General features: G+C 38.2%; 1 protein-coding gene across 2 annotated transcripts in view; it reads right to left on the reverse strand.

The window, feature by feature from the left end:
• Window positions 1–27,100, reverse strand: part of CEP135 (centrosomal protein 135) — a 47,846-nt gene that overhangs the window by 15,724 nt on the left and 5,022 nt on the right. For both annotated transcript variants that reach the window (XM_081332785.1, XM_081332786.1), the window contains exons 4-18: window positions 25,623–25,790; window positions 23,216–23,357; window positions 21,824–21,908; window positions 20,432–20,560; window positions 19,308–19,523; window positions 15,786–15,851; window positions 12,731–12,881; window positions 11,393–11,586; window positions 9,121–9,264; window positions 7,189–7,332; window positions 5,467–5,544; window positions 4,871–5,022; window positions 4,102–4,217; window positions 2,317–2,471; window positions 92–147 (exon numbers count right to left, since the gene is read on the reverse strand). In XM_081332785.1, the coding sequence (XP_081188911.1) occupies window positions 92–147; window positions 2,317–2,471; window positions 4,102–4,217; window positions 4,871–5,022; window positions 5,467–5,544; window positions 7,189–7,332; window positions 9,121–9,264; window positions 11,393–11,586; window positions 12,731–12,881; window positions 15,786–15,851; window positions 19,308–19,523; window positions 20,432–20,560; window positions 21,824–21,908; window positions 23,216–23,357; window positions 25,623–25,790 (1,996 nt within the window). The remainder of the gene's footprint in view (window positions 1–91; window positions 148–2,316; window positions 2,472–4,101; window positions 4,218–4,870; window positions 5,023–5,466; window positions 5,545–7,188; window positions 7,333–9,120; window positions 9,265–11,392; window positions 11,587–12,730; window positions 12,882–15,785; window positions 15,852–19,307; window positions 19,524–20,431; window positions 20,561–21,823; window positions 21,909–23,215; window positions 23,358–25,622; window positions 25,791–27,100) is intronic.

The following is a 27,100-nucleotide window of genomic DNA, read 5'->3' on the forward strand; positions in this document are numbered from 1 at the left end:
GCTCAGTTAGTTTTAGAATCTCATTAAAATTACTCCTGACCATTTTAAAATGAGTTTCAGAATAACCAAAAGTTATAATTGTATTACTTACTCTAAAGACAATTCCAACTGAGTTACTGTTTTTTGTAAGTTGAGGATAGTCTTTTCCTGTTTAAAGACAGAGAGTTATGTATGTTATGTATTTTTCTTTTCCTGTAATTTTAAATCTAACATAGGATTAGATTTAATTTGGCAAACTATCCTCTCTATCCTAACCAAATATTCTTTTCAAAGCTCCTGCAACAAGCACAGAACACTAATATGCATGACATTATATAGATATATCAATACAACTTTACTATACATTTATAGTTCTGCGCCAACCACTTATAGGCAATTTTACTCATGATTTTACTGGCAACTTAAGTGGCAGTTATTAATAGTAATACTACTAAACATTTACCACCTATAATTTTGTTCTTATTGTCTTTCAAACATTTTTTCCCTTGTTTAATTTTTAATTTTCACTAATTTTCTAGCAAATTGCAGAAGCCAAATTATGTCTTCAAAACTTTGGAGTGTATAGAAGCACGTAGTAATAATAATCATAATTAAATGATCCAAGCAAAATGAATAAAGTTCAAAGTAAAATATGAAAATATTTGGCAAATAGCTGGGGAAGAATGGAAGAGGAAAAAAGGTAGCTGCTAGAATGACTGTTTTATATTACTTTTAATATAAATGTAAAAATGTAAAAAAAGTCCTCTACGTATGCATATGTATCTTTTTGTTTTTGATTTTACTTAATAGATGTATTTTTTAAAAAATACAAAAAAAACCAAGTTTACATTGCATATTTTTCCAACAAGAATCTTTTAGAAATGACTTCACTGCATTTATGCCATTACTGTAAGATGCAATGAAATTAATGCTTTATTTTGACTTTTGGACAAAAAATGGACTTGCAACCAAAAAGCTTATTCTTCAGCTGTGGAAAGACAAGCTATTTAGTGGTTTACAGAATTGATTTAACATACAACAATGCTTAAAAGTTTGTGGACCATTTTCAAAGTCCTCAGAAGTCTCCTTTTTCAAGCCATGACACACCTCCACATATTTATCTTACAAAGATCAAACTTTGATAGTGAATACCCCAATTCTGTTCTTTAAATAAGGCAGGACTGCCCACAGACACCTGATTATCATTCCATAGATTAAAGCAGGCAGCCTTAATTTCCTATGAAATTAGGAAATACTAACTTTATTTTGAAATAAAATGAAAAAAGTCTGGTTGGGGAACCCCCTTGTCTGGGGAACCCTTTTGGTAACTTCTTGTTAAATACCATTTGTTATATATGCTGCCTCTCTTTATCTTCAGGCTAGTAAGCAGGGCGTAATATGAACTGGGTAAAACTATTATGTATTCAGAATCTGGGAGGAGTTGATTACTCTTGGCTAACTTTTTTATCTCTTGGGTCCATATTTTCCCATGAATTCTCAAGGTATGGAAGTTTCTCTGCTGCCCAGAAAACGTCTCTACACAGAGCTTAAAATATCCTATGTAACGAGAGTTCCCCATCCTTTCCAGCTCGGGGGGAGAGGGGGACGGGCAGAGAGGATGGTTTTGCGGGTGTTTGTGCCGCTTTCACAAATGCAGCTGTCTACAGAACACATGTTCGGGTATGCTCGCCCACCACTTCTGCAGCTCTGTTCCAAATGGGCTGCGGCCTGGGCCCCCCCTCCTATATAAGGCACCCATGTGGCTGTTTGTGTGGGTGTGGATGGGGGGAGAACACTTTTGCTCCCCGGGAAGAATGAAACAGAAGAATTTCCCACTAGCTTTACATAAAGACTATCCTTTTGTTGAGAACTAGGAACCGCCATCTATCATCAAAGTGGGTGCTTGCTAAACTTTGCTTAATACTCATCAATCTTATTGCTACATCTGGTGATTCCAGCACCAAAGCTAAGATCAGATGCCATCTACTAACCAGAACCTTATCTCTCCCATCAGCCATCGTAATGATATAAGGTTACAAAGGGAACCTATGTCTTTATCAGGCAGATACAATTAAGTTCTTAAGAGTTCCACATAACACCCTGGGGCTAGCTTTCCCAGATTGGATGGTTTTCTTATTCCTCTTAATATTATTAAATATTATTAATATTTCTTCTTAATATTATTAAGACACAGATGCTAAAAGAAAGAGAAAGAAATTAACAGAATGGAAAAAGTTATTATAGGGAAACAAAAAAACAACAACAATTCTGCCCTTTATTCAATAAGAATTAAGATAAAATGGTTCTGATATTCCATTTCCTATTTTGTTTAAATACCTTGTTGGCTAAATTGTCTTCTAGATAGGCAATTCTTTCAGTTTTTTCATCTATACTTTCCTGAAGGCTATCTTTTTCCTTATCCAAGGCATTAACAGTACTTCTGAGCAGAATGACAGTCTCATTTTGCGATGAGCTCTTAGTATTGAGTGCATCTGAAAACAGCAAAAGAACAAAAATTTTAGTTGGTTCACTTGCTTTGACCGTGTAAAACTCTAACCCCTGTAAGCACACCAGTATTGATGTATTTGTTCTGGGTTCCTGTGTTCTGGATTATGAGATTGTTGTTGATAAATACTCTTATTGCTACACTCAACAAAGGATTGGGGAAGAATAGTCAGTCATCCCAATTTAACTTAAAAGTATATTAAAGCTTTGCTTTTACAAAACTTCTGTTGTTTGCCAATTTCAAACCCCATATGTGACCTTGGAAAGTTAAAATCCTGGTGAAGTTTGGAAATATCTGTCAGAGAATGACTGCCATTTTGATTTTTAGGTTTTTTCCCCCCTAAGTACTTTTTTTTTAAATGTATGAAGATATCAGCTCTATGATAACTCTGGGCAGGGTAAAATAAAAACACCAAGAAAATATAGTCTGATTTTTATAATCTACATAGATTATAAAAACATCAAGAAAACATAAAATTATAAAAATAGGACGGCCCAAAAACTAGAAAAGCAATAAACAAGAACCATTATATTTTAGATACAGTAAATGTAGCTTGTAATCTATACTGCATAATTATTAATGGCATTCTCTCTCTTTGAGTAAATATACATTTAGGTACCGAAACAGAGTGAGCGCCTGTTACTCGTCCCAGCTTCTGCCAACCTAGCAGTTCGAAAGCACGTAAAAATGCAAGTAGAAAAATAGGGACCACTATGGTGGGAAGGTAACAGCGTTCCGTGAGCCTTTGGCGTCTAGTCATGCCGGCCACATGACCACGGAGAGGTCCTCGGACAAGCGCTGGCTCTTCGGCTTTGAAACGGAGATGAGCACCGGCCCCTAGAGTTGGAAATGACTAGCACACATGTGCGGGGGAACCTTTACCTTTACCGAAACAAATGAGATTTTTTTTTTTGCTTTTTCCTCAATTAAGCATTAGAATCTGTAATACACATAATCAGAATCTTTGAAAATGCTAATGGAATTATAGCAGAGGGCAGAGCAAAACAATGTACTCAATGCAGGTTATATTATACTATTATACTTTTATATTATACTCATACATGAGTATGGTATTCTATCCGACTACTCTATGAATTGGAGGAAACTAGACTTGATGCCCTCAGTTGTATTCTAGCTTTTGTTTGATATAAGAATTCCCAGAACTTTTATCCCACCCTCTTATTCAAAGATAAAAGACTAGAAATGTCTATAATTCCTTTTGAGTATTTCTGATGTCAGCATTTGAATATTTTTTCTGATAAAGAGGCAAAAATGATATTCAAGGAATATGTTCACATTTTTGTAGTTGTTTATACAAAGGCTTTTGATACTTAATTTTGAATCACTTTTCATTAATATTGTTGCATGTATACATTTACTATTAACTAATTTGAATAATATAAAGTTTACAAAATACATGGAGAAGAAAGTCAAGCAACTAGAATAAATTCAGCCTGAATGCTAAAGTGTTCAGCCTCACGTTTGAATCAAAAAATTATTTGTCTTATTTATATCCTGTTTACTCCTGTTAAAACCTGACTGTGAATGATTTTGTGCAGAACTGAACTAGATTATATGTACTTTTTTTCTTAATAATACAGTACAACTTCATTCACCTATTTTGTTCTCTAATATATCAATTTCCTCTTGAGCGGATTGAAGTTCATTTTCTTTAATAGACTTTTGGTGTTGTATCTCATCTAGGGATTTCTGAATCTGTTCATTTAATAGTCTGTAAAATCAAGACAGTTATGTTAAATACAATATTGGGCACAGGATATGAATCCATTTATACTGTACAGTATCTTCAGTGGGTATCATAATTTATAAAGAAATAGTGAGCTAGATTGAATAAAAGAGCAATCAGGGCTATACCTTTTTTTTAGGCTTCCCAGAATGAAAAATCATGTTTTCCAAAATTGTCCTTTTAATTTTCGTAAGAATGAATATCACCAAACGTAATTACATAACTGAAACCGAATGACATTCCTTTTAAGAGATACACCCCCACAACATCATCAATGTGAGCGAGTGTGGGATTTGCTGCCTGCCTATATACAGTATCTTCCCCTGCCAGTTAATCCCTGCATATCTGGGCATATAAACCTTAAAATTCGGCTTATCACCATCTAGGAACTCACACATAAGAAATATCTGTGTTATTAATCACTGGATTAATATTAGTCCCTAGAACATGTAAATTAATATAAACTTTTTCTAAACAAATTCAGCGTATGTTTTTCTTACTGTTCAATCAGATTAGCCATATTATTACTTCCAGTTTGTCAGGAGACCTCTTTTTTAGGAGCATATCATTGAAAGCCACAGCATCCAATGAATTGCAGATACACATTTAGCAGTTATAAAATACATGGCTGAGCTTACTTTACGGAACTCAATTCTGCCTTATACTGTGAAGAATCTTCAGATGTGTTTAAGAGCTGATGAGTCTTAATGTTTACTTCATCTTCCAAAGAGCTTATTTTGTCTTTTAACAATGACACTGTAGATATTTGATCAAGACGTTCAGTTTCTAACTGCAGAGTAAAAGAAATTCCAAAGCTGCGTGACATTTTTAAACTGAATGTATTTTAGAGGCTGCAATTTATTTATTTATTATTATCTCTTGTTTATTTGTGTATCAAGCAAACATTAAGTCAATAGCGGTCTACATCACATTGCGAAGAGGAGATAAGGTTGTCCCATTACATATAAGAAAATAAAGAGGCTGCAATTTAAAGCAGTCCTTCACACTATGCTCCACTAAAATGATAGTAAGGATCAATGGCAGTGAAATCCACAATAAGGTAAATTGCATTGTAGTAACAAGAATTATTTGTGTGTTTGTGTGTGTGTGTGTGTGTGTGTGTGTGTGTGTGTGTGTATTCCCCATGATTTCTTTTCAAATAATCATGAAATAGTGACCACATAAAAAAATTATGGCTCCAAATCCAATCAGAATATTTTGGCTAAATACTTACTCTTTTAAGAGTGCTTTCCAATCTTGATACTTCCTGTTCCAATTTTAATTTATCTAAAGAATATTCTTCCTGCTGGATCTAGCAAAACAAAGTAGGCAGATCAGCAATGAGCCCTTTCATTAATAATATCCCCAATTACCCTAACTGCATTTTGGAATAAAATAAAATTTCTTAAACCTGACAATGAAATGACTTAACAGTACATGAATCTCAAAAGGAAAATGGCATCTATTTTGTTTTCCTTTAGAACAAGAAATATAGTTGGAAGTACTGTACATGCAAATAAGAAGCAAAAAAAGCGGAATAATTTATTAATTCAAAGTGAGCATGTATTTTCTTCTTCTTCTTTCACTGCATAACCTCTGAATGATCCCTTGAACTTCATATACTTCATATACTCGTTGCCTTGGAAGAGTGAGGAAGATTCTCAGGGATGACTCACACCCTGGACGGTATCTCTTTACTCTCCTACCATCCAGTAGGAGATATAGGAATATAGCCAGCCGTACCAACAGGCTGAAAAATAGCTTTTATCCGTGGGCTGTTAGGCTTTTAAATGGGACATAATCTTATGCAGAATTGACTTGGGAGGCCGGTGTGTGGTGTAGTTGGTTCACATGGTGTGGTAGGATGGAGGGTTTGTTGTCACTGTGTGTTGGGGGGAGAGAGCATGGGGGGAGGCTCAGCTAATCTCAATGTACACATGTTGTACTTTGACAATAAAGGTTTATTATTATATAAGCAATTTACTAGAGTAGCAGTCCCCAATCTTTTCTGGCTCTGCAGACTGATAGTGGCGGGGGGACGGGTGGGTGGGAAGAGGGGATGGTTTTGCATGCATGCACACTGCAACTTCATGCACTTGCACGATTGCCCTTCACTTGTGTGGCCTGGTTCCCAACAGAACCCCTGTCCTAGAGAAAAAAGTACTTATTTTCATATACCGGTAGATTAAATCTGGTACCTAGAATTTATTAACAGAAGATGTAGCTTGTGTGAAAATTGCTTTCGGATTTTAATCGCTTCCTTCATATGCAAACTTTTTTTATTTAGGATAATTCTATTAATGCGATGGATGCATTCCTATTTTAATACTTTTATTATATCAAACTAAATTTAAAAAAGAAAAATGCATACATCTACATTAACGATAATATAGCCTTAAAATTAACAATCATAGTAATAAAAACTAGCCCAATAAGTTGACTACATTGCTCAAAGGTATTCTCTCTTACTCCTTTGTTAAAAAACTTCCCCAACAGTTTATTTATTTGATTTATATGCCACTTATCTCACTCTGCATAGCAACTCTCAGCTCAAATGTTGACAAACAATATACTGTATATCAACAATCAATTATTGCATATCAGCTGTAAATTTCTCTTTCCAATGTTGCCTAACATTTAACAATGCCCCAAACCAAAAGAAAAAAGAAAAAAAAGAAAAAAATTGCCATTTGGCCCAAATTCTCAAAATGGCAAAAATTTTCTGTTGTAATTTTTTTGGTCTGGGGCATTGTTAAATGTTAGGCAACATTGGAAAAAGAAAGTTTTAGCAATACTCTTAACATAATACTTATAGAAAAAAATGCACTTTTGAAATCCTTATGATGTTATCAGTAATAGTCTGAAGTTACAAGGACCCAAAGATAGCCACTTTAAATAAGAAACCAGATCAAAATTATTTCATTACCGAAAACTACAGAAAATATTAAAAGCTGACCTTTAATTTGTCCCTTAGTCCTTCTTTCTCTGATACTACTCTTCTAAAATCAGCCAATGCATTATTTCTTTCTTCTTCTGCATGATTTTTTGTTAGAAAACAGGTTTTCTTCTCTCTCCGTAGATGGTTTAATTCATTCTGAGACTAAAAATACAAAATTAAAAAATGTTTACCCTGCCTTTATTGTTTTAAATAAACAACTCAAGGTGTTGAACTTATGCTTTTTCCTCTTCGTATTGTCCCCGTAACAACCACGTGAGTTGAGAGACACTATCTGGTCTAAAGTCACCTAGTCAGCAATCGTGCCTAAAGCAGAACTAGAACTCACAGTGTCTTGGCTTCTAGCCTGGTGCCTTAACCATTAGACCAGACTGTCTCTCTAGTTTTTGAAGAAGTCATTAAATACATTATAAATTCTACTGCAATTTTTAAGAGGCAAGAACAAAAAGGAAAGCATACAAAAACAAATTAAAAGAAAACAATACCCAGCATACTTACGAAGTATATAATACTAACCTGAACCCAAAAAAAGAACATTAATTAGAAAAACTAAAAACACTAAAATGTTGATATTTAATGTAATAACCTTATAAAACACACACACACATATATATAGATATTATATTTGCAATTATACACACACACAAACGTAAAATTTGTAAAATATTGCAAAGTGTCTCCCAAAGGGAAATATTATTTTTTTGATTATTAGAAAATGTAGCCTCTTTAAAAATGGATTCAGTTCTGGATTCAATTTTTGATAAATGAAGTAATAATATTTTAAATCTCTCAATATAAATTTCTTAAGTATTCCCCATATAAGTTAAAACCAATACACGTCACTTTCCACAATTTTGGAATATTATTGAAAATAACTTTGACATCTTTAACTTGAAAACATTTACACAGACATCTATTTATATATGCTACATATTCTTTAAAAAGAAACTGGACTTGACCAAATTAGCTAAATATATCTTTAAATTTCCTACATTGCAAACCAAGAAAATCTTGTCCCTAAATTTAACATTACCAAATAATTAATTTAAAGTAACTATTCCAGACTTTGTCTTTCTACCTATTTTTAAAGTTTTTTTCCCTTCATGGAAAAAATTAAACTATATATTAAATAATATTACATATTATTGTTTTAATTATCTTCCAAGGTAGGTAAAATGAGGACCCAGATTGTTGGGGGCAATTAAGCTGACTTTGTAATAATGCCGCTTGGGGTGTGTGTGAAAGCCCTAATAAGCAGGCATATACATAGAATGAAGGCTACTGCTAAGCTTGTAAGCCGCCCTGAGTCTTCGGAGAAGGGCGGGATATAAATGGAATTAAAATAAAATAAATAAAATATTATCATATTAATATGAGCTCATATTAATATCAATATAGTAAATTTGATAAATATTAATATGTATTAACAATATTAAATATTATTAATATTAAACATTCAGGAGGCTTAGCATCAAAACTCAATCTGCTTCCAATAAACATCAAAGTCTAACTGCACTAACCCAGGAAATGAATAATTTATTAAACTTATATGCCACCTGACTCAATAGCTCTGGGCAGCTCACACAAATCAAAGTACAATACACTTAGCCAAATAATTACTAGACTTTTAACAGAGATACACAATAAGTATATGTATTTTCATGCATATACTTCTGCAATGCATTCATGAACTACAAATATGAAATTATGTTGGGTGGAACCTCATTCCTTTCATAGATAGCAAAATATGTGTCATAGAATAAATGATTATCCAATATCTATTAGTATTTTGTTCTGCATTTACATTCCTTTTTTCTCATTCTAAACTGGAGTTTGCAATAGTTCAATAAATCTAGCTTCTTTTTGATGAGACTGCAGATTTTCACTAACATTAGTTAGATATTAGTCTGGATCAAAGTTATATTTATTTACCTGTTCATAAAGGATACTTAATTTATCTTTTTCTACAGTTAGTAGTTTGACATTAGACTGAATTTCTATCATATGCTTTTCAAATCTGTCTAGCATAGACTGTAGCTCATCTCTCTCTCGTATAACTAACCTAAGGTCTTCACTCTGCAAAATAAAGAGGGAAAAAAGGAAAAAGTGAGAATTTGCTTTATATAATATATATTCACTCATATTACTAAACAGGTCAATAACATACATATTTTTAATGACAGGACTGCAGTCCAAAAACAATAATCATTCCATGCTTTATAAATCGTGGTTTATTGAGCAAGGAATCAACTGGCCCTGGATTATATTGTTAACATTGTCCAGAATTGGGGAATTCTGATTTTATGTCAGTTATCTAGCCAAGATCTCAATATTCAAACATAGCACTAAAACTCTGTCAAATACATTCTGAACTTTCAGCCTGCAGATCTATTTTACCTCCTCAGGTAAGACCGTGAAACACCCTGTTAATATATTTATTATGGGTAGTCAAAACAAATCAGTTTCTAACCATTTGCTGCCCAGATTCAAATGCAAATTGCAATTAGGCTAAAAGAGTTTCCATCTTCTCCTGTGGCCATGTTAGAGAGGGAGGAGAAAAATACATAGGCTTGTTGTTCACATATGTTTGTTAATTATAGGGAAATTATTAGATACCTTTACAAATGATAAATGCTTTTCTATAACCAAATTGCGTTGAGGAAATAGTAGCATTTTCTATTTGGCCTTTGTTTACTGAAATCTTTTAAGAATTTCATTAAAAAATAGGTCAATAAAATAGGTAAATATAGAGCTACAAATAATTTCTAACCTAATTACAGGTGGTCCTCGACCTATGACCATAATTGAGCCCAAAATTTCTGTTGCTGACATTTGTTAAGTGAGTTTTGCCTCACTTTATCACGTGGTTACATGGTTATTAAGTGAATCTGGCTTCCCCACTGACTTTGCTTGTCAGAAAGTCACAAAAGGGGATCACATGAACCCGGGACACTGCAACAGTCATAAAAATGAGTCCGTTGCCAAGTGTCTGAATATTGATCACGTGACCATGGAGATGCTGCAGCAGTTGTTAAGTGTGAAAAACAAGTATAAGTCACTTTTTTCAGTGCTGCTGTAACTTTGAACAGTCACTAAACCAGGGGTCTTCAAACTTGGCCCTTTTATGACTTGTGGACTTCAACTCCCAGAATTCCTCAGCCAGCATGCCTGGCTGAGGAATTCTGGGAGTTGAAGTCCACAAGTCATAAAAGGGCCAAGTTTGAAGACCCCTGCACTAAACAAACTGTTGTAAGCCAAGGACTCTCTGTAGCTGAACGAGATTAATCACGCTTATGAAGAAGGAAATATTGAATTCAATAAAACTGGGGATCATTATTCTTTGATTATATATCTAATCAGTTGAGGATGCTGCCTGACTACATCATTTCTACTACCACTGACGACCACAATTGAGCCCAAAATTTGTGTGGTTCAGCAAGAAATTTATCAACTGAGTTTTCCCCATTTTACGACTTTTCTTGCCACATTTGTGAAGTGAATCACTGCACTTGTTTAATTAGCAAAAAGGCTGTTAATGCGAATCTGGTTCCCCCCTTTGAGTTTGCTTGTCCGAAGGTCGCAAAAGGGGAATCACGTGACCTGAATACAAATCACGTGACCACAGCAGTCATGTCAAGTCACCACTTTTTTCAGCCCTCTTGTAACTTTGAACGGTCACTAAACGAACCGTTGTAAATCGAGGACTACCTGTACAATCCTTTTCCGTTTTACTGGCCTGCTAATAGCTGCTTGTGAAGCAATAGGCAGCTGTGATCGGGATTTCCTATTTGACTTTGCAGTCCGGAGTGACAAGGATGCAAGTGAGTGCAGAGGAGGAGGAGGAGGAGGAAGAGAACACTTAAAAGAAATGAGGCAAGAAATAAAACCAAGCACACTGCTGAAGTATGAAAGCAGCCTTCCACCTAGTTTGTAAATAATCCGATGGTTACAGAAAGAATTGGCTGACCCATACCTGATGGCTGGCAGCACATTTTGTACAACTAAGAGTTTAAAACAGGGGTGTTAAACTGCCGGCCCGTGGGCCAGACGTGTCACGTGGAAGCCACACCCACCCCATTGCCAGCAATGGCAAAACCATCCCGATAGGTAGCGCATATGTCTGGTTTAAAAGATAATTTGATGAGTATTTGGATTTTATGCGGTACCATCAAAGTATGATATGTTAAGTACAGCTAAGTCTTACCTTTTCTGGAGATTTGAGTAACGGGCTAGGTCTTCTTTTAAATATCTTTTGGAGGCACTCCAGTTCTCGCTTATAATAGTCCCTGTCTTCTTCTATGGTCTTTACAAATGCGTCTAGGCGGGAAGGGGACTTGTCTCCAAGTGCTATGCCACCCTCAAGCCTCATTCTCTCTAGCTCTATGACAAGTTCCCGATCTGCAACAGACCACAATCAGCGAGGATGAAATTTCTACACACACAAAGTCTTCAGCTAAAGCATTCGTTGCAAACACGATGTTCTGTACCAGCCTACTACTATCTGCCCTGCAGATAAGGCAGGGACAACCCCTTTTACAAGAAGGCAAGAGGCTGGAACTAAGCCTGCCAAATTTATGAACCCAAAAGCAAATAGAGCAAAACAAGACACAAACCATGAAACAGGAACTATTCAAACGGTTGCCTTCAGCAAACCAGCCCTCCCACGCATTCCCCTTTTAAACAGTTCATGGCGTGGCTTCTCTCTGCCTCCTTCCGAGGTGCCCTATTGCCTTCCTCTGTTTACTCCTGATTGACTGCCTCCTGCGTCGGGCATCCTTGAACAGGGCCAGCTGTGGGTCATCTTCAGCCACGCTGTCAGGCTCACACAGCTGGGTCTGCGTCGTGACCAGGTGGGAGGGGCCTGGCTGAGGGCTCTCATCAGCAAGCTCTCCAACCCCCTCAGCAACCTCTCCAACACCCCCCTCCTCCTCCTCTGAATCATCCGACCCAAATGCCGAACCCACAGGCTGACCCTGAATCACAACACACGATAAAAGGAAAACTCTTTCATTTTTCCCCCCTATTTCTAATAAAAGGGAGGGGAAGGGAAAGGAAGATTTATGATAACCCCTTGTCAGTTTACCTACAAAGAAACTCAAGGGGAAATTGGGCAGAAAGTCCGAAATCGCACGCCCTTCTTTTTTGTCCATCCTTAAGTTATTCTGTTTCTCTATTTAGTTAGGGAAATATCTCTGAAACGATGATCTGATGGGTTAGGATTAGGACAAGGGGTAGGGTTAGAGTTTATTTAATATTTGTCAGTTGTAGGATAAAATAATTATATTATATTAATATACGGTAACCAAATATTTAAATTTGCAAAAAGAGTATTATTCTAACAACTTTTGTAAAAAGGACTCTCCTTTACTCTCCTCAGGAACCAAAAATATGAAAGAATTAGCAGGAAAATATTTAATAAACAATTCAGCTATGAATTATGTCAATGTTCCTGACTCTCCTTCATTAGATTCCCCCCCCCCCCAAGATTTCATTTGAGGCAGGAAATCCATCTCTCACAGCCCGTGGGAATGTAGATACTTACTTATAATTTCAAGGTTTTCAACTTTTTTGGACAATCTGTGGTTTTCGACTTGAATCTGGTTTAATAGTATGTCAAGATTTTGTTTTTCCTCTGTTTTTCTAAAGAGTTCTTCACTCAATTTTTCTTTTTCTCTGAGATGGGAAGATAACTCCTAATGTGACAAAAATACTAGAAAACTTAGAATTGTGTTTATAATAATATTTAAGAAAACCCAATTTTTTGATTGCATAACATTTCTATATATTCAGGTTAGGTGCAAGCATTCATTGTACCTCAGAGAAGCTATAACATCTGGCTTAGATGCAATTTCATATATTATTTATAAGCTGACAATTAGTCAATTTATATTGTTTATAGGCTATTCAGTACCCAGAAAATCTTGTGGTGGAAAAACCATCTATAAAAACAAGATAAAACAATAAAAGACAAATAAAACAAAAACACAGTAGTTAAAATATACAGTATCAAATAAAAGATTATTAATAGAAGTGATTAAGAGATCAAAGCAAGGTTGAGCTAAATTTCACATGAGTACAAACCCCAATTTCTTTACCTTATGCGGAGCGATTTGTTTAGTCAGCACTAACCTAGCCTCTGCTGAAAGGCATTCCAAAGTCATGGTCCTCTCCTGCGTTCCCACAGAATGCACTCATCCCAGTCATGAAACAATGAAAAGCTCCTGCACTACAGGTCGTAGGCCAGGGGTCTTCAAACTTGGACATGTTATGACTTGTGGACTCCAACTCCCAGAATTCCTCAGCCAGGCATGCTGGCTGAGGAATTCTGGGAGTTGAAGTCCACAAGTCATAAAAGGGCCAAGTTTGAAGACCCCGGTCATAGGCAAATATATACTAGGGGTGTTCTCCTCAAGTACTGCAATCTTAAACAATTAAAACATTTCAACGGGAGTAACAATACGCAGTTGATAACAAGTGGCTCCCAGTGCAGTTCTTTGAAAAACGGTGCTATTTCGTCTCAGAAATATAATAATAGCTTTATTATATAGCCATATTCTGCAGTAGTAGGCTTGAAGGGCAAATTCATTATGCGGTAGGACACAGTACAATGCAGTTAGCCAGATGACAACTCAAGTGACAAAATGGAGAAAACGAAACCCCATCCAAAATGGAGACTGATAACATTTTTACCCACAGTATTTTTAATTTTAGGATTGAGAAGAGTGAAGAATCTTACTCTAGCACAGCATTATCGTTTCTCTGTTATTATCTGATCTATAACTACTTAAAAAATATTCAAACAATAATATGCCAATTTTTGCCCTCAGTGAAAAACCAGATACACAAATCAAATCAATAGAATACTGAAAGTTTTCATCTAAATACTGCAAGACATTCTAACTCTACCAGATTTATTCTAGGTAATCTTCAGTAGGATGGATATTTAGAATATTTGTACTGGGCTTATAAAACTTACTAATAAAAATCTATTACAATGGTGTCAATATGAAAAGTAGCTTTGTTTTAACTATATTATTGATTTGTTTTCTTTTCTTTTTTTTAATAAATATTTTATTAGAATTTTTTAACATAACATAAATCATTATAAAACAGAATGTTGTCTGGGTAACATTTATAAGACAGTCCTTAACTAATTTCTATAATCTATATTCCATATGTTAATTTCATTTGATTTCCCCTTTCCCCAACGTATCCTTCTTTGCAAAGACAATTTTATTTGCTTAACAACAGTTAAATATATAGTTTCAATAATCCTGTGTATCGTTTTAGATGTCTTATCATAAATCCTGTCACCATGTTTATTTCAGCTTATTTCTCCCCCCAAGTTCTAAATATTATTACAAGTGACAATCTTTTTAACACTTAACTATATTTACATTGGTGGATTTCATTCTGTTTTTTTCCATACAAACCCTCTCATGCTTTTATATTTCCCAATCAATAAGTAAAAAAGTAAAAAGAAACAAAAAAGAGCAGCTTATCTCTCCCTCCAAATTCTAAATGTTCTTACAAATAACAATCATTTCAACATTCAACTATATTTACATTAGTGGATTTAGTTCTGTTTTTTTCCATATAAACCCTCTTATGCTTTTATATTTCTTAATAAGCAAAAAAAAAAGTAGAAAGAGAGAAGAGAAACAAAAAAGAGAAGAGAAAGACAAGAGTACTAGAATACAAAAAATAACATACGAAAATATGTATTTCTCCTAATTTAATATATATTTATTCCCTCAATTTCTTATTCTTTTTAACTATAGCTAAGAATGTATTTAATCTATTTAAACTTTGAACATTCCATTCAATAGTTCTAATCATCTAATCCAGACATGTCAAACACAAGGCCCGGGGGCCGGATGTGGCCCGCGAAGTGGTTTCATGTGGCCCACAAAGCAATCCTGGAAACAGTGAGGGAACGGCCCCCGCTGCCTTGGCCCTGGCCCAGAGACCCTCCTTCTGCCAGAGACCCTCAGATCTGTCCCACTCCTGCCCAGGCCCCCATAGGCACCCTTGATGCGAACGATGTAGAGCTGGCCACGCCCACCTAGTAGGCCATACGCACTCTAGCCACACTCACCCAGTAGGCCACACCCACCCAGGCCACACCCACCCGCAATGCTGATGCGGCCCTCAATGAAATTGAGTTTGACACCCCTGATTCATTCAAAACACATTTTTATTTTTCTTATCATCATATTTAAATCGCTAAAAAGTTTGCTGTTTAAATCATTTCAACTTAGAAGAATAGAAAAGAAAAAAAAAACCACAATTATATTAAGAGGAAGAAAAAAAAAAGAAAATTTTCCCTCTAAGAGTAGTATATTTCAAACTTTTCCCATTTCTTAGCCATATTCAAACAAATGTTTCTTTTTGAAGTATTCTTTCTGATATGCTCCATCTTTTTCCTGAAGTTTCATTTTAATCTTTTTTCTCTGGTCATTGTCTTTCTTAATCAATATGTTTTCTTTTCCTACGCTATTAATAATTGTCTTGAGCAAACATGCATTAAATTCAAGCCTAAATATAACAAAGTTTATTAAGTAAGCTAAACTCAGTTCAATAGGCATGTTACTTACTAACTTCAGTCTTGCTATGGTCTCCTCACGATCTTGTATTTCACTGTGTTTTTTTTTAATTTCTTCCTGTTTACATGAAAATAATGTTTGTAAATATTTTTTAAAATAAAACTTTATTTTAAACTTGAAAAGTAGAAGATTTCTACACAAATTGTTGCATAGGTATTAGGGCATTCATTACAATAAACATCAGTCACCAAATTATTATCTCCCTGCACTTGCATAGTTACTATATTTTTAAAATAAGATTTGAATGTATTGTTTCTGATTTAATGTTCATATTTTATTGCATTTTAAATACCTGTGCTTGTTAACATGCAAACTATTGTAAGCAAGCTGATTGGTTCCTACATAATTGTGAACCATTTAAAATTGAAAGAAGGGAGGTAGGGAGAAATTATCAAGCTACCTGGAATATATTAGGGAGTTTTTATCTTAAGAAATCAGCTGTTGAAGTAAAACAGGATAAACATTACAGCAATAAATCAGGAAATCAGCTTCAAATTAAAATCTACCTGCATTCCCTACCTGGTCTCACATAATTTCAATATTTAATCTGTAATATGGAATAATTACAGAACTGGTAAAGGATTGCAAATATATATATATAGTGGTCAGGAAGGGATGTTCCAAGTCCAATACCCAGAGACTACACCAGCTGAAAAGAGAGTTGACCGAGTCGGGTAAGCGTCAAAGTCATTGTCCGGGAAGTAATCCAGAAGTACATTAATAAGATGGCACCCAAAAATGAGCTGCTGAGTGCCTGAAGCAGCAGCTGATATAAAACGAAGATCAAGCACAGGAAGTGCCATGCAAGATAAGTCCTTGCATGAGATGTACAACAGGTTGCTGACATTGGAAAATCTTATCAATGGCTAGAAAGAGTTGGACAGCATTGAGGCACTGATCATAGCTCCACAAGAAACTAAACACCAGATCCATAGAAACAGGATTGGATCCTGTTTGTGCTGATTATGCGGAAAGGCCTCAGAGACCATCCAATAAATACTGGCTGGCTGTAAGATGTAGGGGGGATAGCATACACTGAATGGCACAACCGTGTGTGTGTGTGTGTGTGTGTGTGTGTGTGTGTGTAGGTAGGTATAGGCATAGGTATGTAGGTCTTGGTGTAAAAAGGTAAAGGTAAAGGTTCCCCCGCACGTGCGTGCTAGTCGTTTCCGACTCTAAGGGCCGGTGCTCATCTCCGTTTCAAAGCCGAAGAGCCAGAGCTTGTACGAGGACGTCTCCATGGTCATGTGGCCGGCATGACTAGACGCCAAAGGCGCACGGAACGCTGTTACCTTCCCACCGGAGTGGTCCCTATTTTTCTACTTGCATTTTCACGTGCTTTCGAACTGCTAGGTTGGCAGAAGCTGGGACAAGTAACAGGCACTCACTCTGCTACGCGGCACTTGGGATTCGACCCACCAAACTGCCGACCTTCTGATCGACAAGCTCAGCGTCCAAACCCACTGAGCCACCGCGTCCCTTTACACCGCGTCTTGGTGTATTCGGGTCTTTTCCCGTGTAAGATTGAGAGTGTCTTGGTGACGTTTCGACGAGGTCCCACTCGTCATCTTCAGGCTGGTGTCTTCGGCTTCGCGCGTGTGTGTGTGTGTGTGTGTGTGTGTGTGTGTGTACATGTGTGTGTGTGTGCGCATGCACAGACACACATTGTTGTTAGTTGTGAAGTCGTGTCCGACCCATCGCGACCCCATGGACAACGTTCCTCCAGGCCTTCCTGTCCTCTACCATCTTCTGAAGTCCGTTTAAGCTCACGACTGATCAGTGACTCCATACAGCCACCTCATTCTCTGTCATCCCCTTCTTCTCTTGCCCTCAACCTTTCCCAGCATTAAGTTCTTCTCCAGTGAGTCCTTCCTTCTCATTAGGTGGCCAAAGTATTTGAGTTTCAGCTTCGGGATCTGGCCTTCTAAAGAGCAGTCAGGGTTGATCTCCTCTAGGACTGACCAGTTTGATCACCTTGCAGTCCAAGGGACTTGCAGGAGTCTTCTCCAGCACCATAGTTCAAAGGCCTCAATTCTTTGGTGCTCGGCCTTTCTTATGGTCCAACTATACACACACACACACACACACACACACACACACACACACACACACACACACAAATATACACATAAAAATATGTCTCTGTGCAGTAATAGTAATATAAGCATATTATTATTCCTATAAGAAGTAAATATGACCTCAAGTTGAGATTGAATGCAGTTTTCTGGGCAAATTTTGGAAGTGACTTTTTCCTGCTTTCTCCCAGGTTATTATTTTTTTTTTTCAATTTCCCAGTCTATCCTGACATCCCTGGTAATCTTTCTCACTCAAGTGCTGCTTCACGTTCCAATATTATTTTTATAAAATGTTCCAAAAGAATTTTGATGTTGTACAGATGTTCCTTGTTTAGCAAATGCCTTGGACAGCAACCATTACAACAGTGATGAAAAAGTGCAATCGTGCCCGTTTGTAACCTGTGCAGCGTCTCTGCCTCTCGTTCACACGTTCATCATTGCAGCCAACTAAACAGCTGTCCCATGACTAATATGGCCCAGGGCAGAAAGACTGATTAAGCAAGCTATCTCTACTGCTGTTCTCCACCGCTGAGTGCTTCTCTAAAATGTGCTACCTGCAAATTAAAAAGCTCAGCTCTGTGACCTTCACTCAATGCTGGGCCACTGGCACCTGCTGCCTGAAAGTGAAACGATTTTAATCAGTTTCACACCAAAGACCTGTTGCCTTCTTTGGGTTGTATATTCTATTCAGTAATGCAGGCTTTATGAAATGCTAATGCTATTCAACATTTTAAGGAATTCTTAATTAGTTTCTCTGCTAACTATAGAGCTTTTTTCATTTATAATATCTAGAAAGATGTTAAAAAGGTAAAGGTAAAGGTTCCCCCGCACATGCGTGCTAGTCGTTTCCAACTCTAGGGGCCGATGCTCATCTCCGTTTCAAAGCTGAAGAGCCAGTGTTTGTCCGAGGATGTCTCAGTGGTCATGTGGCCGGCATGACTAGACACCAAAGGCGCACGGAACGCCGTTACCTTCCCACCGTAGTGGTCCCTATTTTTCTACTTGCATTTTGACGTGCTTTCGAACTGCTAGGTTGGCAGAAGCTGGGACGAGTAACAGGCGCTCACTCTGCTATGCGGCACTCAGGATTCGACCCGCCAAACTGCCGACCTTCTGATCGACAAGCTCAACGTCCTAACCCACTGAGCCACCGCGTCCCTCCAGAAAGATGTTATACACGTGCTAATCAACAGCAAAATAAAAATAAAAATCTTGTCCAGCTATGCAGAGCAACTGCATAAAAGTCCTCAACCTCACACTATTCATTCCATTTAATCAGTAAAAATATAAAACAAACCTTCTTCAGCATAAAACCTGGCAGTGCTTAAGACTTCAAACAAAAAATGTTTTGTGAAAGGAAAGGAACTGTGGAATGTTTTCCCAAGGAACTGGAGCATATTGTTGATATTCTGTCTAGTAATTCCTGAAATTTTCTTACCTTAGCCTCTCCGATTTGTTTATCTGCAGTTTCAAGCACAATTTCTTTATGCCTCTCCAATTGTTGGGCCAAGTGATCAATTTCGGTCAATTCTTGACACAGTTCTTCATTTTTGTTGCTTAAGTGAGCCACCTCACTAGTCATATTTTGCCTACTATCCAAAAGATCTTCTATGCGCTTTTCGAGATCTTTGTTGGTTTGCTGTAGAAATTCAACCTATAAATATGGACACCACGTAATCCAGTTAAATACGTCTGAACAAAATTTAGAAATTCCTTCAAGGATCTTCCGTAATGAACAAACACAGTACTTTCTGCCCTTAAAATACAAATTAACACATTTAAAAATCTATGAACGACAAAAAGTCTCTTAAGTTATACATAACTGGAAAAGCATAAAGAACATGAATAAGGTAGCTTTAATTACAATCTGCATCCATCCATCCATCAAACCAGGACACCAAAAATAGTTCTCCAGGAAATGTTGATTACAGTGAAATCTCATTTTAATGGACTAAGTGTATCTGTTATTCATTTGTATGAAGATGTCATTATCATGCAAATTACATAAATTGATGCCTGGCCTTTTGCACTGTTTATATAATGCTGTCATTATGTCAAACGGCACTTGAAAAGTTTGCCCATTTGCACGGTAAGTCCATTTAATCAAGGTGCAGAAAATGAAAATTTCACTGTACTTTGGCTAACCTTAAGATGATCCCCCCCTTTTTTTTAAAATTCCTATTTATATCCCGCCCTACTCCGAAGACTCAGGGCAGCTTACAATTTAAAGCACAAATCAATAGCTTTCATTCTATGTATATGCCTGCTTATTAGGGCTTTCGGGGGGGCCCAAGCGGCATTTTTACAAAGTCAGCTTATTGCCCCCAACAATCTGGGTCCTCATTTTACCTACCTGGGAAGGATGGAAGGCTGAGTCAACCTTGAGCCTGGTGGGACTCGAACCTGCACTAATTGCAGGCAGCTGGTGTTACTTAAGGAGGCATTAGCCCAGTGCTCCACCAAGGCTTGCTCCACCAAGGCATTAGCCCAGTGCTCCACTAAGGTTGTTGGTTATGCTGGTCTCTCTACGTGTAGAAGCTGAAAGAGGCTCAACAATGTTACCTGCAAATTCAGGTGATCAATAATTTTTTCATTACTTCTGCTTTTGGCTTCCAGGGATATGACATCATGAGAACGACCACCATCTAGTGCGAGCGCTAAACGTTCGATCTCACTGTCTCGGAGCTCAACCTTTGAAAAAGAAAAAAAATAACTCTTTGTGTAAACACTGTCAGTGCTATAAGTCATGTGCCCATGATAGAATCCCACACACTGTGCGCTACTTGAAGCCAAGAGCACTGGTGGTAGTAATAGTTATCCAACCAGCTCACCCCGGCTCATTTCCCAGGGTTTTCCTTTCTCTACCTCCCCTTTTAGGGACGCGGTGGCTCAGTGGGTTAGGACGCTGAGCCTGTCGATCAGAAGATTGGCAGTTTGGCGGGTCGAATCCCGAGTGCCGCGTAGCAGAGTTGAGCACCTGTTACTCGTCCCAGCTTCTGCCAACCTAGCAGTTCGAAAGCACGCAAAAATGCAAGTAGAAAAATAGGGACCACTATGGTGGGAAGGTAACAGCGTTCCGTGCGCCTTTGGCATCTAGTCATGCCGGCTACATGACCACGGAGACGTCCTCGGACAAGCGCTGGCTCTTCGGCTATGAAACGGAGATGAGCACCGGCCCCTAGAGTCGGAAACGACTAGCACGCATGTGCGGGGGAACCTTTACCTTTACCTCCCCTTTGCCGCTGCCAGTGCCCTTGACCTCAAGCGCAGCATTAAAAAAAAAAAAGAAATAAGGACTGTGGAAAGTTAGGAAAGAAGTTGAATAAGGTGCACCTGAAGCCAAGGATGTTGGCCATCCAATCCAATCCTTCCCAGTCCCAGGGATACCGCTCTTTTCTTTCCTTACCTCTCCCAATTGTAGCCAAGTTTTCATTTTCCTGCTGTCCCCTCAACTCCCTTGCCCTTTCTGCCCAGGACATGTATATTTCAGTTTAGACATGGAAATGGGAATATTTTTAATCCGAACACAGAGCATGAGAAAATCTAGCTGCTCTGTGCATAGAAAGATTTGCGCATGGGTTGCACATCTCTTAATATTAAGAGACGAAAGCCAACTTGGGGAAGTGGTTAACATGCTGACCTAGAAACTGGGAGACTAAATTCTGGCCTCCTTTAAAGCATGAAAGTGAGCTGTGTGACTTTGGGCCAGTCACTCTTTCAACCCAAACCGCCTCACAGGGTTATTGTTGTGGGAAAATATTGGAGGAGGCAGGAGTATTAAATACGTTCGCCATCGTCAGTTGATGGTGTGTGTGTGTAGATACAAATATATAAGAAAAGCTATAGATATATAGAGAGAAATGGGACAATAATAATAAACTCGCTTCTTCAATTTTACAGAAACTATAGATGATATTAGCAAATATGTAGGCAAAACTATTGAGTTTAACATACCTGTTTGCTGTAATTTTTCATTTCACGTTCAGCTATCTCTAGTTTTTCCTGCAAGTCACCTACTTCAATCTGCAGCTCATGAATTCTGAAATATTCAATACGTACATAAATCACCTTCATCTTGCCTCTGTCACATACACAAACTTCCAATTTGAAACACATTTATAGAAAAAAGTTTTCCTTAGAAATTTAGAAATTTGTAGAGGCTGAAAGGCTGACCGCCAAAGAATTGAGGCCTTTGAACTATGGACTGCAAGGCGATCAAACCGGTCAGTCCTAGAGAAGATCAACCCTGACTGCTCTTTAGAAGGCCAGATCCTGAAGTCGAAACAAATACTTTGGCCACCTAATGAGGAGGAAGGACTCACTGGAGAAGAGCCTAATGCTGGGAAAGGTTGAGGGCAAGAGAAGAAGGGGACGACAGAGAATGAGGTGGATGGATGGAGTCACTGAAGCAGTAGGCATGAGCTTAAATGGACTCCAGAAGATGGTAGAGGACAGGAAGGCCTAGAGGAACGTTGTCCATGGGGTCGCGATGGGTCGGACACGACTTCACAACTAACAACAAGAGATCCTTCCCTGGTAAAAAGATTCACAGTGAGATATGGACCTGCATTATCACGTTTGTATATTATAGTATGAGACATTGCCACAATTTATGGCCAAAGATCACTGGGGGTGGGGGAATGAACTGATAGAAATACATGGTTTCACAAAATCCAAACCCCATTTTTTTCTTAAACAAGACTCCAAAATATGAAAGAAAATATATCACTTCCAGACCTGATATATAAAAGGGAAAGCAGATGAGCTATTATAAGGTCTTCACTATACTCTTCAAATCTAATCTACATGATTGGCAAGTAAATAAATATCTCTGTAGAAATGTTCTGTTTTTCAGTCTAAAAAAGTAAAGGTAAAGGTTCCCCCGCACATGCGTGCTAGTCGTTTCCGACTCTAGGGGCCGGTGCTCATCTCCGTTTCATAGCCGAAGAGCCAGCGCTTGTCCGAGGATGTCTCCGTGGTCATGTGGCTGGCATGACTAGACGCCAAAGGCGCACGGAACGCTGTTACCTTCCCACCGTAGTGGTCCCTATTTTTCTACTTGCATTTTTACGTGCTTTCAAACTGCTAGGTTGGCAGAAGCTGGGACGAGTAACAGGCGCTCACTCTGTTACGCGGCACTCGGGATTCGACCCGCCTAACTGCCGACCTTCTGATCGACAAGCTCAGCGTCCTAATCCACTGAGCCACCGCGTCCCTATTCAGTCTAGTATAGGGTAATTAAAGATGTATAAATTATGCATTTCTTCTAAAACTGCACACACACCCAGTCCACTCCTAATGTGAATGATTGAGATGACCCTTGAAATATTGATAAAGATTAATCACCTGTTGTCAGCCACTTGAAGAAGATCTGCAATATATGGGTCATCAGGTTGAGGAACTGGATAGGTGCCAACCCCTGAAGGAGGAACAGGCTGATCTATTTGCATACGTTGACGTCGAAATGGAATATTTCGTTTCTTACCACCTTCCAAGATAAATGTGTATTACTAGAAGTTTGGACAGGTCATGTTTTGTTATACATAATTCATATATAAAATGGAAATTGCACAATTTGGTGTTTTTGAAGAAAAACTACGTGTCAGCGACACTTTAAATAAGATCTTTTTGTGATTATGTGAACAGTAAATAACACATTTATTCATGTGCTAATTAAAAATCTGCAACATAAATAACCTTTGCGCTGCAATAAAAAAATAGTGCATGATTAAGAAACACTAATGGCATACAAATACGTAAAATAGTGACATAACAACCTGCAGTCTTAATGTGACTCCTAGGACCTGTTTTGTATACCCCAGAGCTCTTTCTATACTTTTTCAGATGGATGAAGCCATGCTTTTGATTCATTGTGGGTGGTGGTGACGGATGATTTTAAGGAATATAGTGAGTATCTTAAATCTTGCTAATAGTTAAGGCATCATTTCACCATTAAAAAATCTTGGGAAAGTTTTAAGTACAAGATGTGAGGTACCACTTTACACCCTAAAACGCCCCATCTCAAAGACTTTGGTCCGCCTATTCGTTCCGCAATAGAGTTTTTGTGCATCTTGCAGACCGGAAGCCAAATGAATTCAGTGAAAACTCAATTTAGCATTCCTCAGCATTATGGGCTTTGTATGCAACAAAATGTACACATCAATTGATTTCATTTGGGTTAAAATGTTATGCAAATAATACCATCCATGTTAACTTACATAATTTATGTAATATTACCTCACAGATGGTATAATTCATAAGCCAATGACACAGTTTTGTGTTTAATGGAGATTTGTGAATAACAGTTACTCCTATTCCAGTTTCTTGCAAGAAAACAAGAGAGCATCAAGGACCCCTTGCCACAAACCACTAAAATAAGGGGAGCAGATCCAAGGCCTGTGGAGACCCAGTGGAGCAGGATGGGGAAGATGGGTGGGGGTGCACTGCAACATCCCTTTAGTCAGTTGTAAGAGGAAATTTTGTGAGTTTGGCCACGGGGATCATGTACCAGTTATAACGTTGAGACCAGGTTGCAAATAGCTTTGAGGGGGGTTCCCGTTGTAACCCCAAATGGTTGCTAAGCAACCAGTCCTAAATCTATTATTACCCTGGGATTTCTTGGTACTCTCATTCAAGTACTAATCAGGTCCAACCATGCTTAGCATTTTTGAGTTCCACCAAAATAAGTTGAAGGCTATTCCCTGATATTTTCAAGCAAATTAGTGTATGAGCCACTAAAATAGGTTTTAAACAGTAAAACTGGGAATTGGAAGAAAGTATAAAAAACAGGAAGACAGAATTTGTACCTGGTATTCAGAGAACAAAGGGAGTTTACAGCTTCTCTGAAGCCTAAATAGGAAAGTCACTGACGTTCTTTAGAAAAACAGTACAAGAGTCCATTGAAATAAATACTCATTTATTTGTTTTGCCCCTGCTCTTTCAGGATCAAGTGCTTAAACTGACACTCTTTCTGGAGCTAAAGGAACAGTGAAGTTACTTCAATAGTAGTAAAGCAGTGATGGCGAACCTTTTAGAGACCGAGTGCCCAAACTGCAACCCAGAACCCACTTATGTATCATCGGGTGCCAGGTGGGCGTGGCCCATTGGGTGGGTGTGGCTGCGGTGGCATTGGCAGACTTGGTGGGACTAAGATGTTCAATTCCAACTTTGCAAGATTTTTTTCCCCACGAGAAGTTAAAATTGATTGAACCTTTTTTTTTTTTTGCACAACACGGCGGAGGCCTAAAGCAAAAAGGTTTTATAAAACCCAGCTGAAGGCCTAGGACTGGGGTGATGGTGCGTGTGCCCACAGAGAGGTTCTCCACCACGGTAGCAAAGAGTGCACAGAATTACAGTCCAATAAAAGAATCATCAGGCCAGAATGATGAGCACATAGATCAGACATGTCAAACACAAGGCCCGGGGGGCGGATCCGGCCCGCGAAGTGGTTTCATGCGGCCCGCGAAGCCATCCTGGAAACAGTGAGGGAACGGCCTCCACTGCCTTGGCCCTGGCCCAGAGACCCTCCTCCTGCCAGAGACCCTCAGATCTGTCCCACTCCTGCCCAGGCCCCCATAGACACCCTTGATGCGAACGATGTAGAGCTGGCCATGCCCACCCAGTAGGCCATACGCACTTTAACCACGCCCACCCAGTAGGCCACGCCCACCCGGCCCCCTGAGGGCAACCGCAATGCTGATGCGGCCCTCAATGAAATTGAGTTTGACACCCCTGACATAGATTGTCACTGTACCTGGGGTCTGTACCACAGCTTGTAGGTTTTTTTCTTGAAGCTGTTGAATTTTGTCAGTCTTGGCTTTGTTTTCTTTTTCTAATGACCTCATTTTATGTATATATTGATTATTCAAAAATTTCATGTCTGAATTCTCGTGTTCAAATTTCCTCAGAGTAGCTTTCAAGTCTGTAAGGAGGAAAACAGTTTGATCCCAGGCTTCTGTTTTTTTACTGCACAATGCTAACAATAAGAAACTCTTCATAAACTGTTTTCTTGTATCTAACATTATTATAAGGCTGCCCAAAACCATGGCGTCTAGATGCCATCAAACCCAGACAGAGAATAGAACAACTGAAATAAGTCATGCAAGGTCAGAAAATCTTTGGGGGGGGGGGAAGGGAAAAGAGAGAGGAGAGGGGGGGAACAGAAGGAGAGCTGGTTCAAGAATCATTAAGAATTGGACATGATTGAACAGAAAGCATCGCCATCAAAATTATTACGTTAACGTATTTATGATTATCAATCATAATCAGAGGCAGCACTGTGCTACGAGAGCTCATGCATACGGTCCTCACCTTTAATAATCTCCAAATTCTTTGTTCCGCCTGCATTTTTTAAAAAAATAAAAATGCGTAGGCAGCTAGCATGTCGAAAAACAAAATGTCTGCATGGCATTCCGATACAGCCTACTTGGTGAGAAAGAAAGGAAAAGTAGAAAATGTTTGGGGAGCTGTTAAGAGTAGACGGTATGGAATGAATATTGCGTGACTTGCTGCAACCATTTTAACAGAGTAGACACTATAACAGTCATCCTATGCAGCTCTCAAATTGAGTGTGTTGTAAATGCTCGGGACTCCCAAAAAATACTGCATTCATTATGATGGAAAAAAAATGCTAAGCAAGAATTAAATCACTGGCATTATCAATGATTTAATGGCAGGCATTCCTCAAGTTAGTATCCATTAGATTATGACAGACCTCCCCCCCTCAAAAAGGATGTACAACATGGTTTCAAAGTTCTGACATTCCCCTCGGTCTTCTGATTGCGTTTTGGGCGCTTGGCATTTACCTCCAGCAAAAACAGTGAGTTCTCTTAACAGCATTAAAATTTGCTTAACGTCTACGGGGTTTGCTTTACGACCATCACAAAGGAGGTCATAAAAACAGGCCCAATCAAGTGAATGTCAACTTAAAAGCCGGAATCGTTTCCCAAAATAATAATGAAGTGGTTTTATTTCTCTTACAAAATTTGTGCATTAAAACGTTAATTCCGTGTAACATATGGCTGTCTTATTGAAGTTCCACCCATCTAGCCACCCATTTGAATTTTCAACGGTCGGCTTGGCGACTGGCTTGCAATGACTTTGCAGCATCCCATCGTCACATAATCGCCATATGGAAACTTCACTGCCAGCTTCCAACAAGCAAAGTCAATGGGGAAGCCATTAGGGGGTGACCAAATGGAGATGCTGCATACTACTTGCAATTCGCTTAAC

The sequence above is a fragment of the Vipera berus genome (assembly GCF_964194415.1).
Source record: "Vipera berus genome assembly, chromosome: 7".
Lineage (NCBI taxonomy): Eukaryota > Metazoa > Chordata > Lepidosauria > Squamata > Viperidae > Vipera > Vipera berus.